The 21,191-nt window shown below is 36.0% G+C and overlaps 1 protein-coding gene across 1 annotated transcript; it reads right to left on the bottom strand.

Annotated features, from left to right (window-relative positions):
* Positions 1-7,082: 7,082 nt before the first annotated feature.
* Positions 7,083-20,017, bottom strand: LOC149798676 (uncharacterized). Its single transcript, XM_089956963.1, has 2 exons — positions 19,894-20,017; positions 7,083-9,592 (listed from the first exon to the last, which is right to left on the bottom strand). Exons 1-2 carry the CDS (start codon positions 19,902-19,904, stop codon positions 7,108-7,110), a joined length of 2,496 nt encoding a protein of 831 aa, XP_089813089.1. The 5' UTR covers positions 19,905-20,017; the 3' UTR covers positions 7,083-7,107.
* Between the last annotated feature and the right edge of the window lie 1,174 nt (positions 20,018-21,191).

The raw sequence follows: 21,191 nt of genomic DNA, 5'->3' as shown, positions 1-21,191 counted from the left end.
GAACATTCAGAGACTTCATGTTATTACGCCTTGTCCGAAGAAACATACAAGAATCGGGGAACACGATTTAACTCGCCGGTGTTGTCTTGGTCAACATGGGCGTCAAATTAATGTTAAAAAGTCGATACGCCAGAACTATCCTAAGGAAATTTATAAAATTACCCATACTTTATGCTTAGGGAGTGTTGACTGCCTTTTCCATGCTTCGCACCCTCTAGAGGAAAAGGGTTTGTGAAGTCAATAACCACCCCATGATTTATATTTATTTCGATAGAATTATAGGAACATAAATGTATTTGTTATGAGTCTTATTGTAGGAATATTACACAATTAGTAGATAAGTAACGTTTTTAAGACAACATTGCAACTTGGTTAAGCCCATGTGTCATTTTCCCATCGACATTTACGTTCCTACCTTAACCTGGAAACCATACTTGAAATCGTATATATACACTTTCCTGGCACGACAGGGTCAAGTCAAGTAATTTATGCGATCAGCACTGGCCAACTAGCACTTGGGGAAGGGGGACTGTCACTATATATACCACATACATTAAAAATAACATGGCGTTTAGGGTGTTGGTACAAAGCAATTTGATATACCAATAATATTGGTATATGAAATTTTGATCCGCGTATGGCGCAGTAATACGCATATAGAAACATACTTGAAATGTGTGTTGATGATTCGAGATCAATGATGAATTTCCACTCATTAATCATTAGTGACTTATGAAAATAGTGATGAAAGTATTAATAATCTCGTGTTTCTAAATGAATTTAATATGGTACATAATTTCATCGCAAATCTTTCTGCTTTCTGTTCCCCCCTCCATTTCTCATGCATTCATGCATAACGGAGAAAATACTCAGAAATCTGGAGTGAGAGAGAACAAAGAATTTGAGATTTGTCTACAGTGATAAAAAGTTAAAATAGCCTGTCGATATTAAACGGTAAATTTCTTAGTTATAATGTACACATACTGTAATGCATTTAATGCTCTATTGTTGTTACTGTAATTATTGTTGTTGTTTCTTAAATCTATTATTATGCTCTAAAAATCGATTATTATTACTCAAATATAAAAGTGTCCAAAAGCCAATTCTCCTTCCCTCCCTCCCTCTCTCCCTCCCTCTCTCTGGTATATCGTAGCAAAATACGGGCGAAAATCCATGAATAGACGAGCGTAGAGGACTTCCGCTTCTATCATGCGACGATGTATCTGGAACAAATTATGATAGTAAACGTTAAGTCAATCCAACGAGAGAGAGAGAGAGAGAGAGAGAGAGAGAGAGAGAGAGAGAGAGAAAGAGAGAGAATCAATTCTAATGTCTGTAATTATGTTAATTAAAGCAGAATAATGACTTAGATAAAATATAAATGTTTTAAATATTTTAATTACCTCTTGTGGTTCGTCATTTCGCTTAGTTTCTACGCCACGCTTGTTTCCATGCACCGGAACTTGAATGCCTGAACGTTCAGTGTTTGTATTGCTCGAATTTCTTCCTTAAAACTATCTTGCATCTTATTGTGATTTAATCAATGTAAATAAAAAAGAAACTAAAAACAGAAAACAATCAACTTAGCAAAGGTGATTGTGAATCGCCACAAAAGGCATAGAACTACATTTTGTGGCGGATACTCGGCAGCAATGTGAGTTCATTTACTCGGTCAATACACATTTACCTGTAGTCAATCTCAACTCCAGTTAAAGGCCAAATATATGTTTATTTGTATGTGATATAAATAAAATATATGTATAGCATGTACGCTATATCATTATCAGTGATATACAACTCGTTATATAAATTTTTCTTGCAAAGGGAACTCGGCAAAGCCTCCTTTACTTTTAATGAAAATTTGTATCATTGATACAGCACAATACTATATATATATATATATATATATATATATATATATATATATATATATATATATATATATCCACAGTTTTAGCACACACAAAAGGGAAATAACTTGTAGCCGACGTAAACGTAAGAAAATAGAGATATGCAGAATCTATTTTTCTACACAATTGGTGACTTAATCGTAAGAACAATGGAACTGAATGTTGTTTATTGACATATATTTCCTTATCAAGCTGTTCTACGCACATAAGTCAAGTTCTGATACAAATTTTTTATGACTATACAGTTTATGCAAACTTATCATCATAAAAATAATAATTTATAAAATCTGCAAAAAGTATATCACATAGATCGGTTTTCTTACTTCGAACACTAATAAATGCAGAAAAGGTTTCTTGATCTGAAAACAGAACCTTTAAAACAGTAATCATCTATATCAGTGTATATTTGCATCGATCAAACAGTGAAATAGAAAGAGTGTATCATGCTGATAGCCAAACAGTGAAATAGAAAGAGTGTAACATGCTGATAGCCAAACAGTGAAATAGAAAGAGTGTATCATGCTGGTAGCCAAACAGTGAAATAGAAAGAGTGTAATATGCCGATAGCCTTGAATCAGATATGTTTTTAACAAAAGATTTTGATGACGTGTTTCGGAATTTCGCCGCATAATATGGAGTGATTTCCAAATGAACAGAAACGTATATTTGTCCAGAAAGGATAACTTGACTCTATTTTCATTTGATTGCACTCTTATACAACTCTCGAACAGCCATAGACGAATTTCAATGTGAACGGCCTTGTCAGTCCTAAAGCGTTCCGTAACAGTCCATTAAGTCACTCACTGGACCGACCACAAGCATAAGTATCAGTCCAACACAGAAGATGGCCTGAAACCGGTTACACGAATCAGCTTGCACTTCCGGACGATGAAGACCACGAGGTGTCCTGGAATGTACTTTTCGTAGTGAATGTATGTTCTAACTCTGATGTTCTTGCTTGGGTATACATAATGTTTCTTTGGTCGTCTGTCAATTTTATAGTGATAATTAACTCTGACGTTCTTGCTTGGGTATACATAAGGTTTCTTTGGTCGTCTGTCAATTTTATAGTGATAATTAACTCTGACGTTCTTGCTTGGGTATACATAAGGTTTCTTTGGTAGTCTGTTAATTTTATAGTGATATAATTCACTCGGAAGTTATTATTCGGGGTCGCCTCTGTCTTTATTGCTGAGTTGTAGAGCTTAGGAATATTGTTCTGAAGATCAGGATTAGTGCTGATTCCAATCGGATCGGATATTAACATGTAATTAACGCCCCGATTGCATTTTAGAAGCTTCAAAACGTAACATAAGAGAGCTCTTCCGATAAAGAAGTAACCAGATGATGAGGGTGGAAATAAACCAATGCATTTAAGAGACAGAGAGACAATTATTTATCCGACAGTTCGCAAGATATGTAGCAAAGAAGTATGCACAAAAAGGTGGCCCAGTCATATAATATATTGCATTTCGCAAAATGTTGTGACTGAGTGTCGCCTATTCAAATCACTATGTGTTTCAATAGATGCCCTTTTTCTAGTGAAGAACCCAATGATCAGCGCAAAATGAAATAGATTATTCATGTGCAGTAATATATCAAAGAAAAGTAGCTGTCTAGTGATTCAAAGACTAAACTATAAGGACCATATCGACCCAGAATCAAGGCACTGTATTATGATAAATTTAGCAATAATCAGTCTTAAAAGTCTTTTAGAACCATGGTACTGATGTATTGAAAAGATTTATATTTTCTCTATGCGTTCCGTGCATAAAATAAGGTGAGATGCAGCGATCAAATAGAAGATCACAAAATCGGTAGTGATTTAATACTGAATTTTTTAAATGATTTCTCCATGGCTCGCAAAAGTTGGAGATTATTCAACGAGCTTCATAAATTGAATATTAAATCTTTATCGATTTGAGATTCTGCTTATGATATATTTTTATTTTATTTTAATGGAAATAGAAGTGAAAGAAGAAGAAATAATCTCATTCATTCTATCTCACCTGTTGCACATTTCATTTGTTGCGCGTCAAAATTAGTCACTATAATTCTTTTGCGCTTTTCTGTAACTAGCATTTATTTTCCGTTAACTTTATATTGTCATAATCGTGCAGTATTTTACGATATTGCACTCACGTTCAAGATACGTGTGTCAAATAGTGTATTAGGAATTACTTTGTAAACAAATCATGTACACTCAGGTAGTCTACACTTTACGTTTTGGTTGATTTAATTTGTTTCTGAATGAATTAAAGCAGATGTTTCGTAGATTGCCACATACCAGTTGTTTTGCCACATTCCGCGTTAACTTTATTGATACAATGTTTAGAATTTATGCAGGCGATATACGCCTGACAGGTCATATAATTGCTGAGTCCCTGCAAAATGACATGCAAGTGACAAGGCATAAACTGTCTTCTTTAGCTGGTAATAAGAATGGGAAAAAATATACTTACATTTTTACTTCCTGAATTTCCTCAAAATGCACTTTCTTAGTTATGCAAATCTGTATTATATGAGCCTTGTCATGGGTTCTCAAGCCTCAAGCTTGATTACACATTTTGAAATTGTACTGTAATTAAGATCATATTCCAAGTGCAATTACATCCTTTTTACTGCACTCAAAATGAAATAAGCATTATTGTCCATAGCGTCTTTTTGATAATTGCAATGGAAAGACTTTGTATCTTTCCTACATTATGATTTCAAACATTCAATGACAGAACAGAAACACACTTGCAGATGTCAACACGCTGCTCCCTTGCTGCTGAAATCAGACGAACTTTCACGTAAAACTGATACAGATAAATCCAGTCATTATCACGAAATTTAGCAAAATCGACAAAAATACCAGAATCTATTCATTCCATACTAAAAGGAAAAGTTGTTGAAATGCGTATTCATTCGCAATATGAATCTAAATTTAAATGTTAAGTTGCCTAAAACGCCATTTTCTATCTAAAGTGATGTCTAGCGCGCGACTAAGTTCAAATTTATCTGGGCGGAGTTATGTGCGCATTAATAATGTTGTTGTTGTGTACTGATGAATCTGCGCTTGTTTATTTAGTTCGGAATACGGCCAAAAAAAAATTCAGTTACTTTGTTTCTTGTAGTGTATTATTGTTTTTATAATTATGCCTCAGGTAGAAGATTTACAGTAATGTATTTGTGACCGGATATTGGCATTATTCGATTTAGAACAGAAAACTATAGTAGAACTCCATAACTTCCGAGTTGCATCACACGAACAGGGCTATTTTACGCCGTGCTGTGGTTGGATAACGTTCTTTCATTTTGGAGATTGGTTTTATGTCCACATTCTTCAGTGAACAGAGATGAATTTATATATTCCCGTAAGTTAACATTTAGACCAGTCTTGTGTATAGGGTGGATTCCATGTTACAGGTATAAAGTACATCACCCCTTTCTACATCTACGCTCTCAGTTCACCAATTCCTTTAGTTTTATTTGTTGTTGTTCTTGTTTTGGGTTTAACGACATTTTCGGAAAATGGCCGCCAAAATTTAAGTTGTAATAGTAGTAACAGTAAAAACAAAACGTTCTAGTAGGCGGGGTATTGAAATTTTCCCACGATCTTAGCCAATCAGTAAAGAGAATACTGCGCAAAAATGTCATGGGTTTATTTGGACCAACCAGAATCGTTGTCATGTCAAAAATATGAAACTGCACATCCTATATGTAAAGTGTACCGACTAGGCGATAAAGGGGAAATATGACAGTTTTACGGTGACGTTAACGCAAGTGATTATTTTCCCTGGAAATACAAAAGTGCTCTGATAATTCTTGGACAAAGATATTTACTGGAATTTATACGGAATTCAAAAACTGGAATAATATTTTCTGTGATTCAGCAAGAGACTGTTGACACATCAGTACAACGCTGACTATTACAGACGTCATCACCTTCCATTTTGGATTTTCATCGGGATTTAAACTGTGATTCACTTAGATCGTTTCATTCAAAGGACTTTTGTTTTAGTTTTTGGATTATTTTTGGATCTAATTCGTAATACCGTAGGTTCTTTTTTCTCATTTTTTTCACTTTTTATTCCTGGGAAATAAACTCTCTCTTAAATTTTACAAAGCTTGTTGTCATCAATCTTTTCTGTTACTTCTTTTAAGAGCACAGACTCGTAACAATTGCAATTTAAAAAGAACGCACTTACCCATCACTGTGGTTCATTCATCACTCCCCGCGCTATTCAACAATATCTCCCTCAACAACTACCATGGTTTGCAATTTTGCAAGCAATCCACAAATGTTACAATATTATATAGTATATTTACACTTATGTATAGCGACACACACTGTCTCTGTAGTTTGCAGATGACCTTGTACACGTGTGCAAACAGTGATTCGAACAAATCAAATTTAAACGACATTATAGACGGCAAGGTCTTTATTTCTCTAAGAGTTGAAATAAAATCAAATAACTATCTTCGGAAAAGTAACATGCGAAAAACGTAACTAAATTTGAGTGTTCATTAGTATTAATACAAATCAAACACAAACTGGAATGAGACAGAAAGAAGTAAAGAAAGAATGAAGCAGCATACATACATGCATGCATATATAATGAAAATCTCTCTCTCTCTCTCTCTCTCTCTCTCTCTCTCTATATATATATATATATATATATATATATATATATATATATATATATATATATATATATATATATATATATATATAGGAGGGCTACAAAGGGAACTGCAAAACATGTGTCTGAATCAATAGAATGTATTATTTACAACAACAAATTCGGAAATTAACTCAGATAATTACTATACAAAACTTTGTACTTAAAGTCCTCCGACATGCTTACATCGCTTATGAAAAAAGGTAAGAAATACATCGCGTGTTATATCAGATGTACATGCTACACAAGCAGACATACAGCCACATACAGTGTAAGTAAAATGACTTTTATCTGATTTAAAATAGTTGAAGTACACACACACACAGATATATATATACACATATATATCTATCTATCTATCTATCTATATATATATATAAAATATATATATATATATATATATATATATATATATATATATATATATATATATATATATATATATATATATATATATATATATATATATATATAATATAGTATAATATAATATAATATAATGCAGAGTTATTACAGGTATCAATGGACCATCATACAGCCATGGGCAACATTTCTGTCCTGGTCGATATTTGTCTCGTGTATTTCATGATTGTCGATTCCAATTGTCGTAGAAAACTCTCCTTCAAGATCACCTTATTGGAACCAGAGAAGGTGACTTCAAGAGCACGAGGTAGAGATCCAATCATAACAATGAAAATCACATGCATGACCTCTATCACCTGGGATGAATTACTGGGTGCGTATGACGAAATTCTAAGTGTCCCAAACAAAAGCAGCGCAATGAGGCCAATGCGTAGAAAAGCTTTGAATACAGTGAGAAAAACAGGTCGATGCGTTTGCACAACATAGAGGAAAAGATCTCGTGGTATGCCAGGAACTTTATTTTTAAAACGAATCAGGTAATCACTGGATTGTGTTGGAGAACTACTGATTTGACGCAGATGCGTTTGTGATAATTTCGTAACATATCCGTTGATTTGAATCGCTTGTATAGTGCTGCTTCTCTCGATGGGCACAATTAGTGTACCGTCAACCACTTGAAACTGTTCTGGCTCGGCTTTCAAAACCATCAGTACCTCCACGATATCCGAGAGAAGTTCAAAATAGGTTTCACCAATACCACGAAGTTGCTTCAATACGTAGTAAAACAGGGCGGTCCCAAAGAATAGGTATCCGAAAGCAGTGGTTGGATAGACAATAACTGCGATGAAGAGGAATACAAGTATTTCTGCCACAAAGTTGAAGCCAGTGGAGAATATCATTATCGTGCTATAGGAAAAGTAACCGAGAACAGGGACGAGAAGCAGACACCCAAACATAAAAGTGCAGTACGACGAAACGCATGTCATCATCTTAACCAACCTTTCTCGATAGATGCGAATCCAAGCGTTTCCTAAAGCGGTAAAGGCAGTGAATATAAACCATGGTAGGGGATTTCCGTAATATAGAAGGAAAAGTAAGAGCTCTACTGAGATAATTATAAAAAATATTGGTATCAGAACAAGATTTGCGATATAATAAATGCATCTTGGAAGATTAATTCTGAGGAAGGACATATATCGCCTGCATCTGGCGATAGACCTAGAACAGATCTGAGACCAGAATTTGGGATTTAGAATGCAATAAAATCTGCCTACCATTAATGCTCGTACCCTAGCAAAGCCACATGCATCTTTTATTTGTACCCGGGAGAAACCCTGAATTGAATCTAAATCCAGTGTAAGGGGACATTTATCTATCCATGCGAAAACTCTCAATCCATCTTCCAAAACTTCTTCCAGATTTTCTGGAAAGATCACGAGAACAACGGCTATTACGTAAAAAAGAATGATTAAAACAAAAGGTCCACCTAGAAGAGGAACGAATATTTCACGACTTCTTTGAAACCCACCTAGCATACTGAGAAAGTTCACTGGAACGCCATGGTTGATTAGCTCGAGGGTGGTTTCCTTTTGCAAACTGCTATAGAAAATAAGCTTTATGTATATCAGGACTGGACAAAAAAGTACGAAGAGAGTTCTTCTTAAGCGTGACGCAAGCCTGGGGAATCGGTTGCCTAGTCCACATAACCCACACAAAATGGAGGTTGAAGTTATCGGACTGGTTCTTTCCAGATACACAAAATCAATGTCCTGATCCTCATCAATATTAATGGTGTCCATGTCTTCCATACGGTCCATAGATATATATCCATTACGTTCTCTCTTGACTTTACCTGTATCTGAAAGGCTCGACGAGAAGCTGAGCAGCAGAATGGGAAAATAGCAGAAAAGAATCAATCCCATGAAGTATGGTCCAGATGTGGTGTCATGCATCGTCTCACTCTGTCTTTGTGAACAATTAACATACAGTCTTTCTTCATTATAATGATAGAAAGAGTAGCAGCAATTATAGCTCATAATTTCCACAGGATACCCGAAATGAATTCCAAGTCTATACAAAAATGTATCCTTAACCCCTGGAATTTCAGCTGCAAAACACCAATGACTGTTGTCGTATTTGCGGTCCAACTTTGAAAGGAAGACACCCGTCATGTTGCTGAATGCATAAGCAATTTCCAGATCAGATTTCTGGCTTCCAATTTTAATAGGGCAATTTGGAGGTTGAACATCAAATCCAATCCAGCTTTCTGGAAGAGCCTTCTCGTCTAATAAACCGAATGAAAGAATGCTGTAGTCAACATGCCACTGGATGAAAGGGATGTTCCCGTCGTCTTGACTGAGAGACCAAATCCACCTAAGAGGCTGCACAGCTGCATCATTCCATGACACGTTGGAATTGTTTGGGAACCTAAGCGTGAAATGGGCCACGTTTGGGGTAAACTCCGAAAACATGACTTGCAGATATTTTCCAGTTTTGTTCAGAATAGTTACATTACAGGTTTTATCTTCCTCCGTGGGGAAAATATCATGATCTCTCAATGTAGTTTCGCTCTTGTTCCAAACTTTGCTAGCAAGCACGCCATATGAGTGGCACAACATCAAGCTTATGACCACGCACAGACGCATATTATACCTGCAGACGAGACAAACAAATATAAAGACATTACCTAAAACAAAACAAATTTTAATGCAAAAATCTAAATATGTAATAAAACTCTTATATGTTAGATAAACATATATTTTAAGGGAAAGAACATACGTAATGGAGAAATAATACCCCGCTCCCGACAATAGTTACTTAGAAACTGCTTTTACGAAGATATCAGACATGAATGTTGACCATGATCTATGACGACTGGTTATGGAATGTCTATAATAGAAAGTTTCTTTGAATCAAGTCTCACAGAACACGGTTGGTTTGCTGTTCCTGCCCCCAACTGGTCTTCTTTAGTTTATCAAATGGGTGGAACTTCTAGAATGCCATAGACTGATGAGATAACACGCATTTCTAGACAGAATCAAAGTAACTACTCATTCACAGAAAACAATGATCGTTGCAAATTTGATATAATGGACAGGTCAGTTTGTGCAATATTGATTCATAATGTTTCTTAAAAGTTCAAGACTTGATGGAACATCCACATACTTATAAGGTTCTTAATCTTACGTTGATACAATATTGATTGTCTCGTTGAAGCAGAGTCTCTCGGTACTCACAGTGTCCTACGCATTGAGAGGGTCATGTAAATGTCTTGTAGAATTGGTTGTTTCATATTATTGTCAATATTTCCTCTTTCGCGACTTTGTTTCTTCAGCTCAACAAAAAATACACTTAACGGTAAAATGTTTTAAAACAATGTCCAATGTGTCAATTATCGATGAATATAATAATAATAATAATAATAATAATAATGATAATAATAATAATAATAATGATAATATATTGGTACATGTACTTAGGTACTGGGAGTGTTAAATACTTTTATTACCTGTAAATATTTATGTGACCGGCTCCATACATAACATTAAGTATAAAGTTATGTATTTATGTGATCACAATTGTTATAAAAAAACTCATACCAGTCAGCAAATAAATAACCTTACCATATTATCAGTAAGTCTCTTCTCAGAGCAATGATATAGTTTGCCCTGACTCATGGAAATATGCAAAAGGCCTGGTTCAAGGAGACTAAATCTTTGTACTAACATCAAGTGAACATACGGTAGCTCAGGCAACTTTCCGAATCTTTTAAAACATAAGTGGTTTAGTGACATTATAACAAAAATTAACGAACAATAAAAGTAGTGTTATATTCAAACGGAGGATTCTGTAGGATGTTCAAAAAATATGACCTAGCATATACCGTTCCTTATACGCCGAATTACGTGGATAGCAGAATGTGATAAACTGCATCATTCGTGCTTTGCTCGTAACGGCTTCGTTATGCTTCGAAGCTGTATAAAACCCTGTAGTTTCGCAGTCACATGCATGCTTGTTTGATTATGCATATCCAAGGCATAGTTAAACACACCTTTTCTAATTTATAACATTGTAAATTACACAGCAGTCTGCAAGTAACATCCTATCTACAGAAATATGAAGCTTCCAAGTAATACAAGAACTTATGGGCCTGACAAGATCGTTTTAACGGCGACCAGAAAATAAAAGAATGGTACTGTCCTTCTTGGATGATAAAACTTTGAGCAGAATTAAAAATATTTTAAAAATATACCCAATTGATCAGGATATATGAAATCATTCTCTCTCCCTCTCTCTCTGGAACAAATATGATATTTTATTTTTTCATACATTAATATTGGATATATTTCATTGCGTGGTATAACAACGTGTTACCTGAAAAAGTGGTACAGAAAAAGAAAAATGTGTTTTTAATTATATAACAAACTTGCTCCTGAATTTAAGATTGAAACATTTAACTCGTTCGTCAGCACCACCACCTCTTTCGTAACTTCGCCATGCTTTCAGCAGGCATACATTTTCTGATCATAAAAATAGCAGCCTTTAAAGAGGGTGCTATGTTTGGAATGATCTTCAAAGAAATTACTTTTACGACATGGTGTAGTATCCAATCAGCAAACTATATTAAACCGTGTCTTTAACATTATTGTTAATGCACAGAAATGACTTCGCGGAACCATGAACTGGCATTGATGAAATATCATCAGAAGAAACATTATTTCCTTGCCTGAAACATAATTCAGCTTCCATATATTTGTTCTACCTTACACGGTATTCGATTATCTTACAGCTGGTATACCTTCTATACGGAAGACAAGGAAGCATTACAAAGAATGATGGACAGTGTCATATTTTCATACGTACAAATTTAAGGATATCTATTACGTATGTGAAAACATAGCAATGCACAACATGAGAACAAATTATTTAGTAATTTTCTATATTTCAGATATAATTATTTAATAAAAGATTTACGTGACAGAAAGTCTTGTAAAACAATGTCTTCAGGGAGGTTTCATTTCCCCAGTCACGAGTTTATGATCTGTGGCTTGATATTATTATGGTTGTAAGAACAACCCTATGCCAACCGCTTTGGACGAATTTAGTCCAGTTGTAAGAACAACCCTATGCCAACCGCTTCACTCTTTGGACGAATTTAGTCCAGTTATTTACCCCAACAAAGTCCACTGTTATGCATGCATCTATAAAGTTTGGTCGAATATTTCCGAAAATGTCACGGTACTTCAACTTTGTGAGTATTTGAGTTTAATTTCCCTCTGATCGAGCCCGGGTGGTGGCTTTGTACAGTTTGAGAATTTATATTCCAGTATGATGAATAATTAAAATGAATATATAGAATACAGCACAGAATATTGCAATAACAATGTAATTAAAGTCTTTAGTCCTGAAACCGAGAAAAAAAGATTGGAATGAAGATACAAGCTTACCCATAAAAACATCATCTTATATGTCGGTACAGTAAGGCCATTCAAAAAGTACAGGCGGTAATTTATCTTAATGTGAATATGACATGGGAGTATGGTAGAAGAGTTTTAAAAATGTAAAACCTTTAGGAAGCGATAGTCCTGAGACTGAGAAACCAACAGAGGAATCAAGAAACATGCTTACTTACACAAACTGCATCATCACCAGAATCATCATCATCATCATCATCATCATCATCATCATCAAACCCTTAACCCAAGAGGTCGTTGGGGCACCACAGTTGACTTTACAACCAATTCTCTCCATCTTTCCCTGTTCTCTACTACCCTTTAGGAGTCTCCAGATCCCATGCCTGTCCACTCCTCAATGTTGTCTTCCCACCTCTTGTTCCGTCTGCCTCTTCTTCTGCACCCTCGCACCGTTCATTGCAAGATTGTTTTCGACAGTCCATATGATCTTAACACATGACCGTACCACTTCAGTTTACGCCTTTTTACTGTGGTCAAGGGGTCTTCATAGGATCCGATGGCTTGTTGGATCATGTTGTGGACTTCTTCGTTGGTTATATAGTCAATGTATGAGATGCCCAAGATCTTGCGGTAGCACCTCATTTCGAAGGCTTGAATCCTTCTTTGTAGATCTGATGTGAGTGGTCAGTGGTACAGGTTCATACGGAATTGAATAAGACGCTCCCGACCCCACGAGTCTCACATATATTGGTAAAATAGTGTAATGATAGCACAGCATCACTCGGTGGAAGTCTTCTTCGATGCAGTCATCGGCCAGGGCGGAATTGCTCAAAGATGAAGACAACGACCAGGGCAGAAGGGCTCCAAGATGGGCTCAACTACCATGTGCTAATGGCCAGGGCGTGCCACACTATATCAGTGGACTGTGGCTGTCGTCATCCGGTCTGAAGAGGGATGGGCTCTGCCAGGCTGTACCTTGCCAATGACACACCACACCACAGTGAATTACATGGCATGCCAACCAACCAAAGCATTGTTGTGTCATATTTCGTAATTAGCTAGAATAGGCCAGCTTGAAATCTGTTCGGAACTGTTTTCTTATTGCAGTCACGATGACTTTAACCTTTGACATTGGAACCAGAAAACGATTTTCTTCCTTCCTCGAAAAGCAAGCCATTCACTAAGTTTGATATATGTCTTCTACGCCGATCGAATGATATGATGCAGAAACCAATACGTCCCCTTTCCTTCACCGTGACCTTTATCGTTGGCCTCAACGTCGATATGTTTTCTTCATACTCCGTGTGCACAAAAGTTTGGAACAGAACTCTTTCTCACTCGTCACACTTGTATGTAAATTCTGTATGTAAATTCGTGTTTCAGTGGAGAGGTTCGCACATGACACCCCCTCGTTTCTAAGGTAGAGGGTATGAACCTAAAAACGCTAGTCATGTGATTACAAATTAATGCATAAGCTACATATACAATTTGATTTACCTTTACCTTCAATTAGGCTTGAGCATAGGGTTGGCTTTTTAGTGACTTCGTGTCTCAGTTAGACTATCAATCGAGATGAGATGTGAAATGTGGGCTACAAATGAACAGCGGATATCGTTTATGTATTGTGCATGTCTGCTACGGAGGCAAATATCTCAAAATCGAGATGGATATGGCTGATTAGATAATGTCAACATGTAATAATACCAGTTAACTTTAAACCGGCATAACGCCCATAATGATTGTTTGAACTACCTTGTCACAGGAAAATATTAAATATAGTTTCTTACTGACAAAACATTTACAAAAAAGATTGATCATGGTAGTATTGGTTTAATGTAAAAGCAATCAGCTGTAAAAGGAATTGACGTGAATACCATATTTAAATATGGCAGCATGTTTGCTAGAAATATCATTGGTTAGTTTTCATTTTTTCTTTAAACGCTTGATTGTTATCATTTTTCTGCAATCGGTCTCAATTCGATTAAATATCTCTGAATAAAAACTGTCCAGTGAGACCTAAAGCTTCCAGTGTGCCTATCTGAGAGGCTACCATTGGCGAGACTGTAAGGGTTCAGAATACATATGGTGGTCAATGTCTTTCTTATAAAGAGATACACCTACCCCAGAATGGCGATCAATTTTATATCACCCGTTTTTAGCTACAGGTAATGTTCAATGCTAATGAGATACATCTACTAGGAATATATCAAATCATTTACATTCTTTTTTCTAACGTTTGGAATTCATATATCCTTTATGCCTCGCCTCTGTCCTCTTTATCAGAGTTTGTTTCTAAACAACCTCACTGGTCCAGGGAGAGCTGTTTTCCGTTGAATGTGTAGGAAATGTGAAACGAAAATTATGATTAGACTATTACATCAGCAAGAGGAAACATTATAAGGACAATTTGTTTCCGCGTGAGTAAACTGAAACATTTTCAATCATTTCTTTCTAAGATAACCCATGCACATAATCTAGAATATCGTACATTACACATGCTCGTTTCGTTGAATGAGTAAAAAATTGCTTGCACAGTATGAAACAGAGAGGTTTTGTCCATTATCGACCATTTATGATTGAGTTAAGAATAGTGATGGATTTGCCTCAATATTTATACCTCTTTATCCTTTATGACATCTTATTTGTCAACAACTTCAAAGGTCCAGGGAGGGTTGTTTGGGGTTTCAACGTGTAAGAAATGCTAATGAAATAAAAAATTAGACTGGTTCTATCAGCAGGCGAAACTAATGTGCATAAGAATCTAGAACCGTGACGGTTCCGCTTTATTTATTCCATTGATTGGTTTGGAAAGAAATAAACTTAACAAAAAATTTAGTGTCAGAACAACGAAGTCAGCTAGATAATTTTTGAATGAATCAACAATATTCTACTCATACTAAATTGATGTGGGGACAATAAGCAATACGGTTTAGTACTGAAAAGGTAGCTTATTTGTCTAAGCATTACGTTTAATTAAACATCACTGAATGAAAATAAGACCAATGCTGGTGGTTAGTAATCCAATAGGGCGTTTTATCCGCGATAGCTATGAGTATATTTTGAAAGAACCTGGTTGATGCATCTACAGAGATCAATAGCAGCTTTCCAGCATGTTGGGACACTATATTCCTGTGGCATTACATACAAAATAGATGTATTAAAATATGTGCGTGTTTGTGTTTTGTGGGTCTAACATCATTTTTCATCACATGATAAGCTATACATGGCGGCCAGTATAATTCATTGAGGAAAACCCTACGAAAACCCCGGTAAGAACCACCAACCCACGGGAATCTACTGATAAGCTTTCTCATATACCCACATTGGCTGAGCTGAGACTCAAACCCAGCGGAAAGAGGTGAGATGTCAGTGATCTGTAAAAGCGAGCAACTTTTACAACTCGGCCACCCAGGGTCCATATTAAGTTAGGTATTAATGTATATACACAGTCATGAATCAACAGAGATAAGTAAATTATAGTCAAGGTTAATTTCTCTCTCTCTCTCTCTCTTAATAGAAGTGCACAGATTGTCTCACAGACAAAATATGTGAAACATACAAATCTTCACAATAGCGTCATAACCTGAAACCTAATGATGTGCTCCAAATAATTAACTGAAAACAAAAGTACAGAGCGCCAACTGGTTGACAGTGGATGAGGGGAAATAATCGAGATCAAATGATAGAGATTGAGGGCGAGTGGGAGATGGAGAGCTGAGAAGATCATATGATGACCTTGACAGATCGTAGTGTGATGACCTTGACAGATCGTAGTGTGAGTTTGTAAGATGGTAGGGACAGTTTAAAAGATCACAGGATGACCTTGACAGATCGTAGTGTGATGACCTTGACAGATCGTAGTGTGAGTTTGTAAGATGGTAGGGACAGTTTAAAAGATCATATGATGACCTTGACAGATCGTAGTGTGATGACCTTGACAGATCGTAGTGTGAGTTTGTAAGATGGTAGGGACAGTTTAAAAGATCACTTGATCACCTTGAAAAATCGTAGTGTGAGTTTGTAAGATGGTAGGGACAAAAGATCATAAGATGAGCTAGAGAAATGGTAGAGGTGAGATAGAGTAATCGTTGGGTAAGCTAAAGAAGACTGGCTGAATAGGATGAGCAGGAAAATGTGAGTTAGAGAGGGCGAAACGGAGTTGTACAGGGTGTGAAATGATATACTATTCTCCCATGTAAAGAAACACAAATCCAGTATATTGTATGAAATAGACACAGTTCGAGTCTTATTGCCAAGGCATCAACTTAGAAGACGGGTCGAAGAATGGGATAAAGTGAGCTAGAGAGGGCGAGCTGAAGAGTAAGTACAAGAGTAACTGATTATTAGTTGCACGTAGAACAAATTAGAGAAAATGATCTCAGGTAATTGCAAATTATTGTCTTACAAATGTATTTGAAATATGCCTTAGCTAACCCAGAAAAATTCACTTCATTTTACATTTCATATAACTGCATTGAGAAGTCATACAGAGGTGAGCTAACTATACATGTTATTGCTGTTTGCACATTTAATCATTGGTAATTACAGCGGCGGATGTCAGGAATAATACTATTTCTCTTGGGCACGGTTACTATATGGACCAGATGCCTATCAATTTTATTAATTCAAATTCTATAGTGTAGGAAGAGATTTGGTGATGCACAGACAGACGGACAGGCAGAAGCAAAGGATACTACAAAATAGCGGACTCCGTAAAATGCAGTTTATCGCTTGACTGAATAATAGAAAACAGTGGCCAAGGAACACTTTAAATCCCAGTTAGCAATACTTAACCTTTACTTTGCAGGTGCACGAGAAAAACGTCCTTCAATTTCTAGTGACGTTTCACTGATGATGTTGTCTAGATTTCTTGAAGCACATACCTATGTATATGCAGTCATTTATTTGTTTTATGACGTCTACATGTGCTTAAATCATGATATGAATGTACTGAACCCGATTTATGCCGACTGAAATGAATGTGTTTTTTTTATTATCTCAATAGCATGCAACATTACTGCAAGCGCAGGATGGTGTGATTTGATTTTCGATAGAATATGTTATTGTATTTTATTCTGAACAACAGGTAATATAAATTATTGTTAATGTAGGAAATTAGACTCCTCTGATATTAGACTCGGCCACTATTCCTTGCCGATGATAAAGTTTGCATTAATTTTCTCAAATTCATTCTGTTTGCTTATAATCAACTTATCTTTAAAATGGGTTTGAACGGCTGCAGCTCGCGCGCGCGTGTGTGTATGTGTTTTAGTGCAGATTTATTTTCCACAGGCTATAGTCAGTACGTTATATTCTAACCGCCGTAAGAAAAGAGGTAAATAAAAAAGTCGATTATGATAAAACTACGATAATTTGATGTGAAAGCGGGAAATGTATAAGTCGACTGAGACACATCTGCGATATTTTGATACCTATAAAAGTGTAAACAAGTGTATTAGCTTTCCCAAAGACTTGACAGTTTCGTTTCAGTTGTTGTTGGATTTAACACCATTTTTCAGCACACGATAGACTATACATGGCGGCCAGTATTAATGGTGGAGGAAGAACCCGGGAAAATCCCGGAAAGAACCACCGACACACGACAAGCTACTGGCAAGCTTTCTCACATTCCCACATTAGTAAATCCATTGATTGATTCGCAGAGAAAACACATAAGCTATAGAGGCAGGGTAACTATGTGGCTTATTTGAAGCAGAAACATTTTAGTCATGTGTAGCTGATGTGGGATGATTAAGCATCGAGGTTTACCACTGTCCTTTAAACTCAACTGAATGAAGAAAAAAAAAAAAGAAGACCAAAGCTGGTGGTTAATAACCCAATACGGGCATTTTATCCAGTGATACCTTTGTATGAGTAATTTTACTGAAATATTAATCTTTATTCCTGTGATATTATATAAAAAATGAATGCATTAAAATATGTGCATATTTGTGTTTTACGGGTTTAACACCATTTTTTTAGCACATGATAAGCTTTACATGCATGGAACCTGTTAAATAGAATGGCTATCACGCCCTTCTGAAGCTGACCGTCGATGTTGTTTTGTTGTTTTGGGGCTTAACGCCATTTTTCAGCACACGATAGGCTATACATGGCGGCCAGTATTAATGGTGGAGGAAGAACCAGGGAAAACCCCGGAAAGAACCACCGACCCACGAGAAGCTACTGGCAAGCTTTCTCACATACCCACATTGGCTGAATCCTAGACTCGAACCGCCGCAGACAGAGGTGAGATGGCAGTGATCCGTAACGGAGAGCGCTTTAGACCACTCGGCCACTCGGGGCCCCGCTGACCGTCGAAACAGATACACCTAGAATTCTGCATTTGCAGACAGTATGCGTAATAGTCAATAATGGTATGTAGAAATATGTCTCTTTGTTTTGTAACATTGACTAAATGATGTATATATTTACTTTATGTACGCCTATTTTCGTTTTCATGTAAAACGTGGTGCTGATGTTTATGTTTAACATTAACTATGAGTATCAAAACCTTGCCTTCATTGTCGCAGAATAACAATGTGGCTCTTTGTTTTCTATAAAAAACAAAAAAAACCACCCAATCTTTTGTGAAGTAGCAATAATTGTTACAGTGTATCAAAACCAAATGTTCAGAACATCAGTGATCTGATGATGTAAGGGAAAGCTTATATATTCACTGCGACGCGACGCACTTGCGTTTCTGATTTTGATATATTCATTGTGAAAACGATGAAGGGATAGGCACCAGTTTCTTGTTTTATATGATATGGGACTACAGAACGAAGACAAAGATAGAAGACAAATTATTACAAATGTATTTTTACCAGTGTGTACACCCATCCAATATATATATATATATATATATATATATATATATATATATATATATATATATATATATATATATATATTAAGGCAACATCACTGACAATGGTTATTGCTTGATACACTGGTAGAGGATCTTTCTAAGTTTGATTATATAAAAATTGAATGATGGATACTGAAACGAAACTAGCATAGATTGAATGTACTTCGATTTTCTTCGTCTTTTCATCCGTATATTTTTCACAATAAACAAGGCAAACTTTGATGGATCGTTATTGTGAATGTTCATGTTTTTCGTGTATTGCATTTTTGTTCCCGGATTTTTGAAGGCACACGAAATTATTAAATTGATCATTTTCGCTCGATGTCGTTCCGATTTCCAAAACTCCATAAGCAGTCAAGAGGTCCAGATTATGCTTGTTATAATCATTCATGATCTAATGCTACTGAGTATTGATGGCATGTAAAGTAGAATCAAATCACAACCAATAACGTATGTCAATAATTACTCTCAAATGGACTACATATAACCACTGATGACATTCAACAGATGAACTCTTTCTAAAATTATAACATATGCGTGCATCATCATTCGCTCTCTAGGTACGTTCATATTGCTTTTAGAGTTCCATATATTTATTGTAAACTTTGCAAGTTTTATAAGAGGCTATACAATGTAACCCATAGCATTAAACGTAAACTTATACATACCTTTCGTTCATTACAATATGGTGAAGTAAACAGAACTCTGCAAGTTACATACTGTCGGTGGAGATTTAAACAGGCAGTGGCCAGGTAAAAAACGGATATATAAACGTAACGGCAACCCAGCTGCAAAGACATAACAACAAAGGAATGCAGTTTTCCTTCCTGCTGATAAAACCGTGAGCAAAAAAAAAGAACCAGAACAACGTACACTGGAAAATACAGGTAGAGCCTAACTAAACTCATTAAAGTCACGACGCATTAAGGAAGTGTGTAAGTAACCAGAATACTGGGGAAAAAAAAGGTAGAGCCTAAGCCGACTTATCAAAGTCACGACGCATTAATGAAGTGTGTAAGTAACCAGTATACTGGGAAATAAAGGTAGAACCTAATCCATGTATCAAAGTCACGAAGAATCTATGAAGGGTATATGTAACCAGTATAGTGGGAAATAAAGCCTAAGCCAACTTATCAAAGTCACGAAGAATCTGTGAAGGGTATATTTAACCAGTATAGTGGGAAATAAAGTCTAAGCCGACTTGTCAAAGTCACGAAGAAATCTATGAAGGGCATATGTAACCAGTATAGTGGGAAATAAAGCCTAAGCCAACTTATCAAAGTCACGAAGAATCTATGAAGGTTATATGTAACCAGTATACTGGGGAAAAAAAGGTAGAGCCTAAGCCAACTTATCACGACGCATTAATGAAGTGTGTAAGTAACCAGTATACTGAGAAATAAAGGTAGAACCTAATGCATTTATCAAAGTCACGAAGAATCTATGAAGGGCATATGTAACCAGTATAGTGGGAAATATAGCCTAAGCCAACTTATCAAAGTCACGAAGAATCTATGGAGGGTATATGTAACCAGTATAGTGGGAAATAAAGCCTAAGCCGACTTGTCAAAGTCACGAAGAATCTATGAAGGGTTTATGTAACCAGTATACTGGGAAATAAAGCCTAAGCCAACTTATCAAAGCGTAAATGACGCGCCGTAGGCGTGTGTGAATTTTCAATTCGATTTCTTTTGGTACTTCCTTGATAGTGGTTAATGGTTTAGCATTTCGAAAACTAGTACATGTATCATTCAGTCACAAAAAACAACAACATTATTCACCTAGTCTTGTTATGTAACAGCTGATTGCATTTCAAATGTATGCAAGTAGGCCTGGACATGATTGCCATTGAATGTAATCACTATGAACGTTTGATAACTCCCTTTATCAACGTTGTTTGTAAATCTCTTGCCGATTCATGTATTTTTATCGACGACATCTATTATAATCATTTCATGATTCATAG

This window comes from Sinohyriopsis cumingii, chromosome 5 (genome assembly GCF_028554795.1).
Source record: "Sinohyriopsis cumingii isolate HCF-2022 chromosome 5, ASM2855479v2, whole genome shotgun sequence".
Classification (NCBI taxonomy): Eukaryota; Metazoa; Mollusca; class Bivalvia; order Unionida; family Unionidae; genus Sinohyriopsis; species Sinohyriopsis cumingii.
This window is presented reverse-complemented; position numbering and strand designations above follow the sequence as displayed.